Source organism: Dromaius novaehollandiae, chromosome 24 (genome assembly GCF_036370855.1).
Source record: "Dromaius novaehollandiae isolate bDroNov1 chromosome 24, bDroNov1.hap1, whole genome shotgun sequence".
Taxonomy (NCBI): Eukaryota; Metazoa; Chordata; class Aves; order Casuariiformes; family Dromaiidae; genus Dromaius; species Dromaius novaehollandiae.
The window spans coordinates 7,109,984-7,123,043 of record NC_088121.1 but is presented as its reverse complement, the minus strand read 5'-3'; the positions used below and the strand labels follow the sequence as shown (position 1 = coordinate 7,123,043).

Below are 13,060 nucleotides of genomic sequence, written 5' to 3'. Positions count from 1 at the left end.
GTATTTCCACTCTCAGGGCATGTACATACTGTTCAGTCATCATACAGTGAGCAACACGACTGAGCTGCTGCTTTCCTGTTGCTGCTTCATTGCTTTAAAATGAACAAGTATCTGAGCATGAATTTTGGAAAAAAATCCAACAAATTAAAAGGAATTTGGGAACAAAAAAAAAAGAGGTTTGATAGATCTTGTCCTACCTACAGAATTTGCAAAGTGATATTGTTATACTGTAATTTACAAATCTATTCCAGAGTCGTAGTTCACATAACTGACAATCTTTCATCACGGATCTAACGTATTTACTATGGGAGTACCTTTTCCTCACTGAATTAGGGTTGATTTTCATTGCATAGCTTGCATATTACTTGTAATGTTTTATTATGAAAAATATTAAACACATTTTGCTCTTTCAACAAGCAATACACCTATGTAGGATAACGTATTCAACTTTTGTTTGCAAACAATGGATCAAGACAATGGAAACACAGTTAAAGATAGAAACATCATCCTTTGACATTTAGTGCTAGGATTCCCAGGAGCAATCCAGGTTTCTGTGCCTACAAATTCTAGTATCAGCAGGCAGAACTATCAAGTAGTATGAAAATGTTAGCTGTGTGCATGCCAGAGTTTCTGGGAACATGAAGAAAGAGCAAACAGTTAAAACTACTTTTAAATATCCCATTATTAAAATCTTAGAGCCACGATTCTGAGAAGCGCTAGGTATACGCAAGCCTGACTTTCACCAGCGATACTAACAGCACTCCGCAGCATGCTCGAATTTGGTTACGTGTGCAAATATCAAATGCCTATTTATCATTATGCAGTTTATTTTCAGCAGTGACATACCATTAATTTTCTAATGCTTTACTTTCAAATTAATAGTGCTAGATGTTTAATTATCTGTAATTGATAAGAACACTTGAACATCAATTTAAAACACATTAAGCTGTTTCTGCAAGTCTGGTCTCTTCTGTATCCTGACCTTTGGCCTCAAAACTTATAACTCACTGTAATACTAAGCCCAAAAGATTCAACCATTTATCTCAGCAACAGGCCAAAACAAATTCAAAATATAACCTGTACAACAAGTCCATGAATACCACAGGTCAACTTCCCATCACGAAAACTCCATGTCTGGGTAGTACTGCGCCTTCGATCAGGCTTTCTCAGCATCAGGGGCTCATACCTGAAACAAAAGCACACCAAAAACTAGAGATTTCTAACCCCTCAGTTCTGCTCTTCTGAAGTGTTAATTAAAAACACCTGCTCTAATTTTGTTCAAACTTGTTTCCGTAATCCCAATTCTGAAGTGCTGTTTTAAAAATCTGCTGCTGAAAATAAATACATTAGTTATGCTTTAAAATACATTCCTGAGTCACAAAAGTGATCATAAGATCTGCTCATGAAGACAGATAAGATCTAGCTCTTCTACATGCCTTTGGAGTAATTTATTTTTTTATTCAGAGAACACTGTGTTAAATATGCTTTCAGAGATACTTCAAAACTATTTGGGAATCATTTAGACTTCCAACTCATACAGTAATCAGCATATTTGCTGACGCTGCTTCAAAACACTTCCAGTGGTTGACACTTGCTCACAAGTCACTGTTCTGAGACTAAAGGAATTATCTCAGAACTTACTAGGTGATTTATCAGTAAACTAGAGATCTAGTAATATTTCACAGCTGTATTGCTAAAGTCACCCATTAGCCTAATACTGGGATTTTAAATATCCACAGCTGTTTAATTACTGGAACACTGTACAGATATTACAACTTGTTCAGATGATTAGGATCTACATTAATTTAATCATAAACTTCACGTGCCATACCTGTTATCTGTGACAGCTGCCAGACCTGCAATATCTAAAATCATAGAAGAGTCCACAGACCGAGGAGAGGAAGGTTTATGGGGATTATGAGGAACTGAAGAACCTTCATGGCAAAGCATTCCTGTGCCAGTCATTCTCCAAAGTTGGGATCGTTTTCCTGGCTCCTGTTGCATAAAAATTCACTATTTAAATGGTTACAAAGCAACACAGAGCAAATATTTATGTTCTGTTTTGCCACTAGATGCTTTAAATTATAATCCTTGGAATGACTTGTAGATACATTTAACTTCATAGCATGGAGGCTTGCTCATTAAAAAAATATTTTAATCCAACTCCAGTATCAAATGAATATACGTCTTACATATTAGTACTGTCGGATGTAGAGCTTAATAACAGGCTATTTTTATCTCAACAATATTTAAATACAGCTTGTATTTCTTAACAGCTCCAGAGATAAAGACTTAGCATAGGAAGAAACCAAAAAGGAAGCATGCCATACACCTTGTGACTTCATTAGAACCTCCATCATCAATTATCAGATTTGGTTGTCTGTCCTAGAGGTATCTACAAAGTTTCCCACTGCTTTTATTCCAATTCTCATTTCTCCCACTCTTACCCTGAAAGCCTCTTTCATGTCTCCCTCTCTTCACTATTTATGAAAAGTACTCAACTTTTCTTCACAAAAAGAATCCTACTTTTGTCCCTTAAACATTCCCTTGATATTCTACCACTTCTTTTGCTCCACCCTTCCTTATTTGACTTTCCAGTGTACTCTTTTCTTCTAGCCTTTTTTCAAGCAAAAAAAAGCATCTGGAAACCCAAATTTAAACACCTGGCTATCTGTTTCATTTTCCAATCTCACCTTTGACCATTATCCTTTTCCTTAAGCCGCTGAGGAACTACTGTAACTTTCTTACTGTTGACATTCGATTGCTTCCTACACAAACTGTCATTCCTACATTGCATATAAATAGCCTAACATAGTTCTTCACCGACTTTCCTCGATTTCCTTTTCCCACTTCATTACAGACTGTACATTCCAGTATTCAAAAATATTTGTTTACTGTTGGCTCCACTCTTTCTCTTATACTGTTCTGTTGTTGTAATACCTTCTACTTTACTGGGTCAAAGGTAACCAAACCTTTCCCTTAATCAATCTCTTGAGTAATAATCGTGCAAGAACGCTCAAGTTTACACGAATCACCATGGTAATCCAAGAAATCTGAATTGCTAATAACTTGCCCCTTTCAATGCATTATCATCTCCATGTCTACCCTTAAAAGTTACCACGAAAAAATAATCTTTCCCCTCTTTTTCCTTTTTCCAGCACATTCAGATTGGTACCTTCTTTTTCAGTACAACTCGTTGTGTCTTCAGAGAAACATCGAGGACAAGCTCTGCGTATGCAGCATCCTTACTTGAAGCAACTGGCCTTACAGTTGTTTCCTGTAAACTAGAACATCAAGAAAACATCATGTTTATTCAGAGCAGCTGCTTCTTCTGTAGACCAAATCAGACTTTTATCACAAACCAACCAAGGAAGCTTATCCTTACATTATAGTTAAATCAGACAATCCTGTATATTGCTTTCCCTCATTATTTCTGGAATTATTGGTGTAAGCTGTCCATTTAAGAACGCTTTTAAAAGGAGCTTAATTTCTCACTGCTAGCAGAAACTTAACGGCCAAATCATATGAACTCAGAAGAAAGTTTCCTACCTTATGTTGAGGAAAAGAATAAAGCATATAATCGATCTTTTTTGCAACTGTTTTCACTAGCATATAAACTAGTGCAAGTTGAAAAATCACAGGTAGATCACATAAGCAATAGCTGTCCTGTAGGACAGCGATCTTAATCCACCAAATGAAATCAAGTTCCAAAACGAGACCCTTAGTATCCTTGCTCTTCTAAAGGTCAGTGGGGTCACAGCAGATGCCACGTGTGAAATCTTTTTCACTGCTTGAGAAAATGAACAATGATAGGCTGCTCCTACAAAGCTAAAAAGGTATAACTGCCAAGCAAGACAAGATATACAACTTAGTGACTCCCAGATTCTTCTTCTGAATTTTGGCATTCCTTCTGCTAGCTACAGGTTGGCAAAAGTTTAGCTGCACCTGAAATACTTACAAAAGGTGTAAAATGGCAACTGTTAAGAGAGTAATAACTTTTAGCCTAGAGAACACCATGAACATTCAAAATATTTTAATGCAATATATATGGAATTACCCCGAGAAGGTATACGTAGCAGCAATGTAAATGAAGTTTTCATAATAAAGCTGTTTGCTATCTTGAAAGTCATTCATGCTACAGATGATTTCTGAGGAGCCTGCCCCTTTAACTGTCAGCATTATAAAAGGTGGTAGAATAGGTTCATCCCATGCATAATCCAGAGAGGTCATGGGCTTCACTTCCGTATATAGTCTTGGCTCAACAACACCATGCTGATTAAAAACAATTGGCACCTGTAACAGTTATGAAAGAGGATTTAATTTCATATAGAAAATCTTAATCAGTAAGATCTTTTGCTATTATTTACCCACTTTTCAGCAGGTAATGACAAAAGTGTGTCCATCTCACTTTCCCCCCCACCCTTAGTTTCATAAGCACTTTCTTTCATGCAGGTCTCAATTAAAGATAGTCTGAAAGTGACCAGGAGTACTGCTTTTGTTTTTATCCATTATCCAGGGTTCACAATGTCTTCAGATCCATGGTAGCATCTCCAACCTTCCTAATCAAGATTAGGAGACTTGCCCAGTTTTATTTAACAACTCAGTATCAAAATCCAGAATAAGAACAAATAGTATTAAGAACTCAGCCTACTGCTCTGACAACAAGCCCATCTGTAAGTTACTATAAAACATGCAAAGTAAGATCTCTGATTTTCATAATCACTAGCGTGGAACTTGCTTCCTCCTTTCTCATGTTTATTTCTGATTCAGTAATGCCTCTTGTTTTAGACATCAAGGAAGCAAGGTGTCTGAAACAAGAGGAAGAAAGCAAGGCGTATGTATGTTTTAGAAAATAAGCCCGAAGACAGACAAAAAGGAAGCGGCAGTAGTAGCCAGAATTCTTTCTGCAGGTTATTCATACACTGGGCATAACATAGAACACGTTACAAACTACCATCTCTTCACAATGTTATCATCACTAATGATACTCTTCCTTGTAAGACTTTTGATCCACTGATGAAAGCCACATTTTAAGCACTATTATTGGAACAAGATGAAGGAATTCAGTAACACCAACTTATACAAAACTAAAAAAAAAAAATTATATGCAAATATATAAAACAATTATTGCATACAAATACTTTTTGCTACAGAAATTTTTGCTTTATTTCACTATGTAAACTATTCAGCTCCTCTAATACAGAACTGCTATTTTTCTATTTTTAGAAAAGGACAAAAGTTTCCTGCTTTTTTGGTCTTTACCTTGGAAAAATTGTCTATGCGAAAAGGTGGCGGTAACTGATCTGTGTCACTGAATGCGATGCGATAGGTGGCTCCTCGAAGAGTAATTTCCACTCGTAAGAAATAACATTTTCCCAAGGTGTCCCTGAACAAGAAAAACAAGTACAAGAGCGGTAAGCTTCTGATTTGAATTGCTGCAGTCCTAAGTGTTAAACAGCTGCTTATATTAGAAAATGGAAATATGTTACAGAAGACTTACATACAGTAATTACCTCATATTAATATGGAATGAGTTATTTTTGTTGACTTCAAAGCCCCCAGACCAAATGCAGTTTGGAACATCCATTAGTCGCACACATAGTAGCTGATCATAATCATTACGTGGCCAGTGGAATACAACACTGGAACCAGGAAGTGTGGAGATATAGCCATCAGGATTGGAAGTTCCCTAGTAACAGAAATTGGTAAATAAATACACTATTTAAATGTTAAAGAATGCAGTATTAACCTATATACCTGTTAAACATGAACATAGCAATTATTCTGTATTGGTAATTAGAACACTGAGAAAGATTCTCATAACCAACCAACAATAGTTTAAAGTATAATCTTTGTATTCTTTTTGGTTAGAAAAATGCTGTGACTAACCATATGTGGTATAGTAACACTAACACTCATCACAAAACAGGAAAAAGAATAGCAGGTGTTCCACATTCATCTCTTTTAGATATTAGTTTCATTTAAAAAAAAATCTCATCGAGGTGGCCAAAGGAAAATAAACAAACGCACACAAATGCAAAACACTTGTTCAGAAGACTTCAATCAACTTCCCCCATGTCATTACTCTTTTGTACAAGGAGAGTGTGCTGAAAAGAAAATGTGCGCATGCACACAAGCACACAGACAGACACAAGCACACACAATTTCTTGACAGAAAGGAATCATCTTACCTGACCTCTGGCAAATTCCCGCTGAACAAAGGCAAGCTTGTAGGTTGATCTGTTATCTAACAGGTAACGGGGTGCAAATGTTACCATGCAAGTATCGATATAACGGCCTCTGCCTTTTTTAACATCAATGCCTAGCAATAAAAAGTTAAAAATAAGGCTGTTATTTACAAGAGAAAACAAAACATATCTGCCAAAATACATTTCACATAAGTTCCCTTTTTAATGGGTTCCTGAAATGCCTTGGTTTTGTCATACCCCTTGCATGTACTTTGAAACATATTATTTTAAACAATGATGAAATGCAAAAAAGTAATTCAATACTTACTTTTAAGCTATTGAATTGAAATAAAGATTTGAAAGTTAGAATACTATCTAGTAAACTTAGCATACTGCTTTGTTTAACACACTCCTCTAGACCCTGAAAAACTTTTAGTAACGTGTTTCCTTTCTGTAATTTTTCTGTTTCTAGTGTCACTGATATTATGCGCTAGCAAGTTTTACCACATTTCTTTAACATTCCCATCAGCACATACCAATGTTATAAATGAGGCCTGGTCTGTTTCCATGCTGGATCACTTTAAGGGCTCTTACACCACTACCGCCATCCAGGGAGAACCCCTGGCACCAGCCAGGCATGCCTTCAGGATGAATTCCTTTTCCAACCCGCATCGTACAACTACGGGCAAGATGAAAACACAACAATTTACTGATCTGAATGAAGGATCGGGTATCCACATGATGCTAATAGTAAAAAACGTACACAGATCTAAAAAGAACACCTGTGTATTAACATAAAAAAAATACTAAAAGCTGTGACAAATCTCCTTTTCAGTTATTCATTCTGCACTTACGCTGTATTTTTCTTAGGGCTTCCTGAACCTTTTTAACATATTGGTGAAGATTCAGTGACTGTGTCAAGTAAAAAATTAGATACTCGTGGTTTGCAGACTGTGATTTTTAAGAAAATTTAGAATAAAGTTCTATGATAAATTTAATGGGTGTATTTTCCATTTTAGCAAAAATCTCAGACGATTTTAGGTACACTTATTTATTTATTTTTTTAAACTTTGGCTGGTAAATTGTAAAGTTTCTTCTGATGCTAGTTAACATATCTGAAAACCTTGCTTTCCAAAATCCTGTCATTTCCTTTTACATCAGAGTCACAAGAGTCCTGCTGCACACGGACTTTCTACTGTGTGACTGCTGCTATTTCTCCTGTAACATTCAGGGTTGGGATGCCTTTTTTTTTTTTTTTTTAAACTCAGTCAGAGCAAAGGTATTTATGCAACTTCGTAAATTTCTTCACAAAGGCTTTGGATTTTCTTTGGAACAGGAAGCAGGAGTTTGAAACATGTACAGTAAAATCAAAGCAGCCTGCAGACACAACATATTAGCCAATCAAACAGTTTTCAGTAGCAAATGTCTAAATATCCGATACACTCATTTCAGTATTTACAAACTCAGTTACTTAGCAGGTCATCTTAAGAGAGAAAGCTTTTTCCTATGTAGTATTCACACTGAAGTATCAGCACCTGACCTTCTGCCAGTTACTTTCATACTTTGTAAGGTTCCCCCTCTCTGCTCTCCTCTCAGTGTTACTTACAAGTTTGGCTGTTCTTTATCAGCATAACAGAACAGAAGTGGGCTGAGGCTTCTAGCAAGCTCATGCTCCTCAAACTGACCTGCAGCATCTGTTTTTGCATTATCTTGTCTGAAGATAAGTGGTAATCCTTTAAGCAAACACACACACAAAAAAATGTCAAACTACACTTAAACTTCACACAAATCTAAAATGGGAACTGTAAAAGCTACTTCAAATGAAAGAACAACCTAAAATATTTCTGTCATGTTAGCCACTAGTCTGCATGCATTCTCTCTCTCATTCTTGTTCTAACCGGCTTAAGGACTAAAGCTATTACAGCTGCAAGCCATGGGGTCTGCTTCATGAAGAAAAGGAGTTACTGCAGCTCTGACAGTACCGATGGACGTTAACATAAAATAACTGCAATTCAGTTATGGCTCAAGACCTGTTGCTTTCTGAAGGCATTTCAGTCTTTGAAAACCACATTTTAAAGTTATCTAATCTATTTTATTTAAAGCAATATCAAGTCTATTAATTAGCTTAAGTTTAAAAATCTGCAATATAGCAATTGAAATAGCTAAGTTATCTGTTATAACATTCATTAAAAAATAGCTATTGGCACTGTAAAAATCTTTCTTGCAACTTTTAGTCCTCTGAAGTGGTGTTTTAAAGCTCCATTTCGCTAGAAAACAAATCAAAATACTAAATGAAATATTCATTTCCAAGTTCAGCATTATATTTATAAAAGAAAATACTGTAAATTTACCTGTTTTGTTGATTAACCAATACGGTGCTGAAATGAATATTTTTAGAGACCCTTCAGCTCGACATACAATCCTTATGGTCAAATTTAGCAGTCGTTTGTTGACATCATACAATCGCATCCGTACCATATAGTTTTGTGTCCCAGGAGGAATCAACAACTCTTTGCAGATTGGGAAGTTTTCTAGCAATACCCCTAAAAAAGGGCACAGAAACATTGGCTTCTGATCAGTATACAGCTTGGTCTTTCTGAAGTATTTCATACAGCTTGCCTGGCTTAAATTTTAAATCTACTCAAGTATAGTAATCTTTGGCTTCACTAAGAAATACCTCATTTTAAGCCACAAGCAGCAAAAAAGGTTTGTAAAGGAACTCTACTTAGGAGTAATTACTGCCTTCGGCCTCAGAAGTCCAGCCAGTACTGAAAAAAAAGTTATTTCATAGCTACTCTCAACACCAGCATTTTCTGTCAGAAAAAAAAAAAAAGAAAAGAAAAAAAACCCCCCACAGTAGTACCCGAACATTGGAGACTTATTTTTTTTCCTTTCTTTATCACTACTCTTTCCAATCTCCGCTGTTCCCACTCTCCTGAGAGTGGGAGAGAGCCCAAGGAGAAACAGAGTAAGGTGTACGACAGATCTGGGGTAAGGGTAAGAATATTAACTTCAGGGTTTTTGTTTTTTTTTTTTTTAATGTATGCCTTTCATTATTAACTATGCAACCAAATGAACCAGTTGCACTGCTACCCTATGAAGTCATCATATAACAATTGCAATTATTTATTTTCCCTTTCTTGTACCATATTTCCTTGTATAACAAAACAGTTATTTTGAGATGCTCCTCCAGCAGAAGCGGAGAGTGATATCTATAAAAGCAACTTACCAAGCTCAAGGTTCTGAGATGTATCAGCTGTGTGCAATGCTGCCTCCTTGCCAGGTTTTAGTGTCCCATTAATTGGCATCCCTTTAACATAAAACTCAAGTTCACAAGGTAGCAAGTTACAGATTACCACAGTTGGCAAGAGATAAATAGTATGCCCAGGCTGTCTGAAAATCTGTTTAGCACTGTCAGAAAATATGCTGGAAGGCATGTAATCTGGATAATTCTCTTTCTTTATGGCCACACAAAACCTGCAAAGACAGACAGATGTGCGTATTTAAAAAAAAAAAATCATCAATGAACTCAACAGAATAATTGAACTTTGTCTCTGTGTATTGTATTAAGCCTCATGCCATGCTGTAGCTTCAAGAGGACTGATAATAAGAACAGCATTTATAAGTGTTCTCCACACAACTGGTTTAGACCTTGATTACAAGGTATTTCGTATTTGTAATGCCTTTCTGATAGCAGCATATTCTGATAGCAGAACAATAAAATAACTTCAGTATTATCCTGATTTTAATTCAAGAATTCATTTAGTCACTCAAAAGCTCTTTCTCACTCAGAGTGCTTAGAATAGAATACAGAATATTCAGGACAAAGCATAAATGCTGGGAACGGACTGCGAGGAACCACCCATTATTCTCAGTTAGACTGCCTAGATCATTAAACACAAGTTCACATTCTATTTTCTAAAATTTTATTTTTTTATATTAAATATTAACAATATGCTTACTCTGTATTCTTGTACATTTGCTATTAGGTACTGTCAGATGTGCCCCAAGGAGTACTGCATAAAGAGAGCAGTCACATCTCAGTGATTTCTTATTATCCTTAAGTGACCAAGCAGAGCACCCCATTAAAGTGTAGAAGCTTTTATCTCTAAATATTTTCTATTATTTATTTTCATATCAGAAAAGGAAAACACAGTTTACAGAAAAATAATTAGGTCTTAATTACCTGAAAAATCGGCTATTTTCAGACTCCATTGAATGACACTCTCGCTTACTGCTGCATACTTCTGCTGTCTTCTGAACATTAGTCCAATGAATTGGAGCCTTACAGAAAAAGACTCCCATTCCTTTCGGCCTGGCTTGCAAACGCCAAGATGTAAGATGTAATGGAATAGCAAAGGAATCTCCTGGCATAACCGCAGGAAGAACTACGGGTTCTGCAACCAAACAGAAAACAAAATACACACAATCAAACCAGGTCCTTTGCTGAAAAGAAGCATAGAATTTTCAAATACATGTCCTAAAACTTCAAAGCAACAAATTTCATTTTACAGTAAAACACTAGCTACTTATATATGCTCCAAACAACAACCCATTGTTTCAAGTCCTATGAGAAATCTGGCAGCAGATAAATCCAGGGGTGTAAATCTGAAACCAAAAACAGACTAAAAATTTGCTGGAGTTCAAATTTTGTTTTTTAGGTTGCTTTGACTAAAAATGCATATTCTGAAGAGACCTCTTTCATTACATTTCTGGTACATTATCAGTATATAGCTACATTTCTAGACTGCACCTTTGCATGCACTTGAAACCTGTGAGACTAGTACTAAAAGATACAGCTTGCTACATATGGAAGAAATACAGGCCCGCCTTTACAGAGGCTCAGCTCTCCCCACCTACCTGTACGGAAAGGACAAATTCTACTGGGTTCTTTAGCTCACCTTGTTGACCGCTTTCATCTAAATGCTAGCCATTCCTCCTCTAGGGAGGGCTACTTTGTTGTTAACCATCAGAGGCAGTTGACATAGCTTCTTCAGGAGGGAACTAAAGATTTCATATAGTATGGAATGAATGTATCATAACACTTACTGTCAGGAGCAGAAGGACTATCTAGCCTTAGTTCCATTGGGATTTCCAGCTTGTTCTTTACAATCAAGGCTGAGCGCACTGTTATCACTTTCCGAGCACTACCTTCCATGGTAACTTCAAAAACCACACGAACTGGTGGCAATGAAGAAAACTGGAAGACATTTAAAAGAATTAAAAAAACACATGTAACAATTTTACCTAGAAGATGGATGCCTCAATTTTGCAGCAGTAACTGCTGAAGTAAAAACTTGTCAACTGACCAAGTGCAAGAGCTAAGGTACATATAATTTCATAATAATAGTTTATAATCCTACATTTCATTTAATAATCACAAGCATTTCATCTGGGCTCATCAAACTAATGGTTTGGAAAAATAAAAGTCCAAGGAACGGATCGGAAATTCAAAGTTTGGCCTATTACATTTATCATTCTGAATGAGGTGCAACTCTCTAGAAAATAAGAATGTGTCTGCAGATTTTATTTTGGACACCTCCTTGACATAGTGAGCCTTCTTTGTATTGAATGTCTTTTCCAGTTTAAAAAAGATCTGTTCACCAATGTCCCTTTCTCCATTTTCACTTGACCATCACTAATTTTTTTGCTCTGTGCGTAAAAAGGTAATATCCTCAATGATACATATATCAACATTAACACACATTTTTTTTTCCCACATACACAGAGTATAACCATAAAACCTGTAAGAACCATAATCTTTAAAGCAGCTTATTTCCTTGTCTTGAAACACTATCAAGATACAAAGCCACACTGCTTATGGACTGAAAAAACAAACAGACTGCCAAAATCCTAGAAAGCCAATAAACAAGAAACCAGTATTAAAAAAAAAAAAAAAAAAAAAAAAGTCCGTGCCTTCTACATGCTGATTATGTTCTTGATGTTGTGATGGAACAGATAAGGGGTACAGGATCCCCAATCATCACTACCTTTTTTAAAGCAATATTAACACCCTCCAACTCCCCCCAAAAAACAAACAAACAAAAAAAGCCACCAACGAGTCACACAAGAAATGAAACAACATTGCCAGAACTTGCTAACAGAACTTTTGGCAGTATGAGAGCATAGGAAAACACACAGGATAAAAACGCTACCACCCCCCACTCCCAGCTATCAAGATTACAGGAAACATTCATATAAATGTCTTCTCCCCAAAACACAGTGTAATGAACTATCCAATATAACTCTAAATACTAACTCCCTATCTTTTTCAAAGTGTTGCATGCTCAAAGAACTGTAAAGATTCTGAACATGCACTTTATATAGAGAGTCTTGCTATTACACTATTTTATTAATTCCTACAGTGTGAATTCCAAGCCTTATTCATGTGGACTATATGAAGACCTTTATAAACAGTCAAAGATTTCTTCTCCACCAGCAATAACAGGAAAATTAGATGGTAGTCACCAAGTTTTATCTTCAAAATCTGTGCGCTAATGTGATTCAATAAGCTCTGTAAGAAATATGTTTCAAAACAGCTTTATTTCAGTGATCGCTGGGGTTTTCTGTATGAGTCAGCATTTGAGAGGTCATGATTTTAGCATCAGAAGTTCAGTTTGTTATGCTAATATTTCTGCATGTTGATTTTGGGATCACAGCGCTTCAGGTTTTGACAAGAGAAGGGAGTATAAATAAGCTTTCCACTACGAAAAGCAGCAGGTATTTCAACAGTGAGACAACTGACATACTTTTAGTTTACTAATAGTGATATTTAAATCAAAATGTTTATGGATCAGAGCATATATTTTACCTAAAATGGCATAAAACATTTTGCAACCGTAGAGCATGACCATTATAGGAATTAAACAGGT

At 36.1% G+C, this 13,060-nt stretch overlaps 1 protein-coding gene across 4 annotated transcripts in view; it reads right to left on the bottom strand.

Annotated features, from left to right (window-relative positions):
• VPS13D (vacuolar protein sorting 13 homolog D) overlaps positions 1-13,060 on the bottom strand; it is a 119,376-nt gene that overhangs the window by 55,749 nt on the left and 50,567 nt on the right. For all 4 annotated transcript variants that reach the window (XM_064525624.1, XM_064525625.1, XM_064525623.1 and 1 more), the window contains 13 exons: positions 11,238-11,388; positions 10,375-10,585; positions 9,418-9,665; positions 8,540-8,731; positions 7,795-7,921; positions 6,725-6,867; positions 6,192-6,322; positions 5,514-5,689; positions 5,263-5,386; positions 4,058-4,293; positions 3,176-3,284; positions 1,832-1,995; positions 1,078-1,186 (listed from right to left, as the gene is read on the bottom strand). In XM_064525624.1, the coding sequence (XP_064381694.1) occupies positions 1,078-1,186; positions 1,832-1,995; positions 3,176-3,284; positions 4,058-4,293; positions 5,263-5,386; positions 5,514-5,689; positions 6,192-6,322; positions 6,725-6,867; positions 7,795-7,921; positions 8,540-8,731; positions 9,418-9,665; positions 10,375-10,585; positions 11,238-11,388 (2,121 nt within the window). The remainder of the gene's footprint in view (positions 1-1,077; positions 1,187-1,831; positions 1,996-3,175; positions 3,285-4,057; positions 4,294-5,262; positions 5,387-5,513; positions 5,690-6,191; positions 6,323-6,724; positions 6,868-7,794; positions 7,922-8,539; positions 8,732-9,417; positions 9,666-10,374; positions 10,586-11,237; positions 11,389-13,060) is intronic.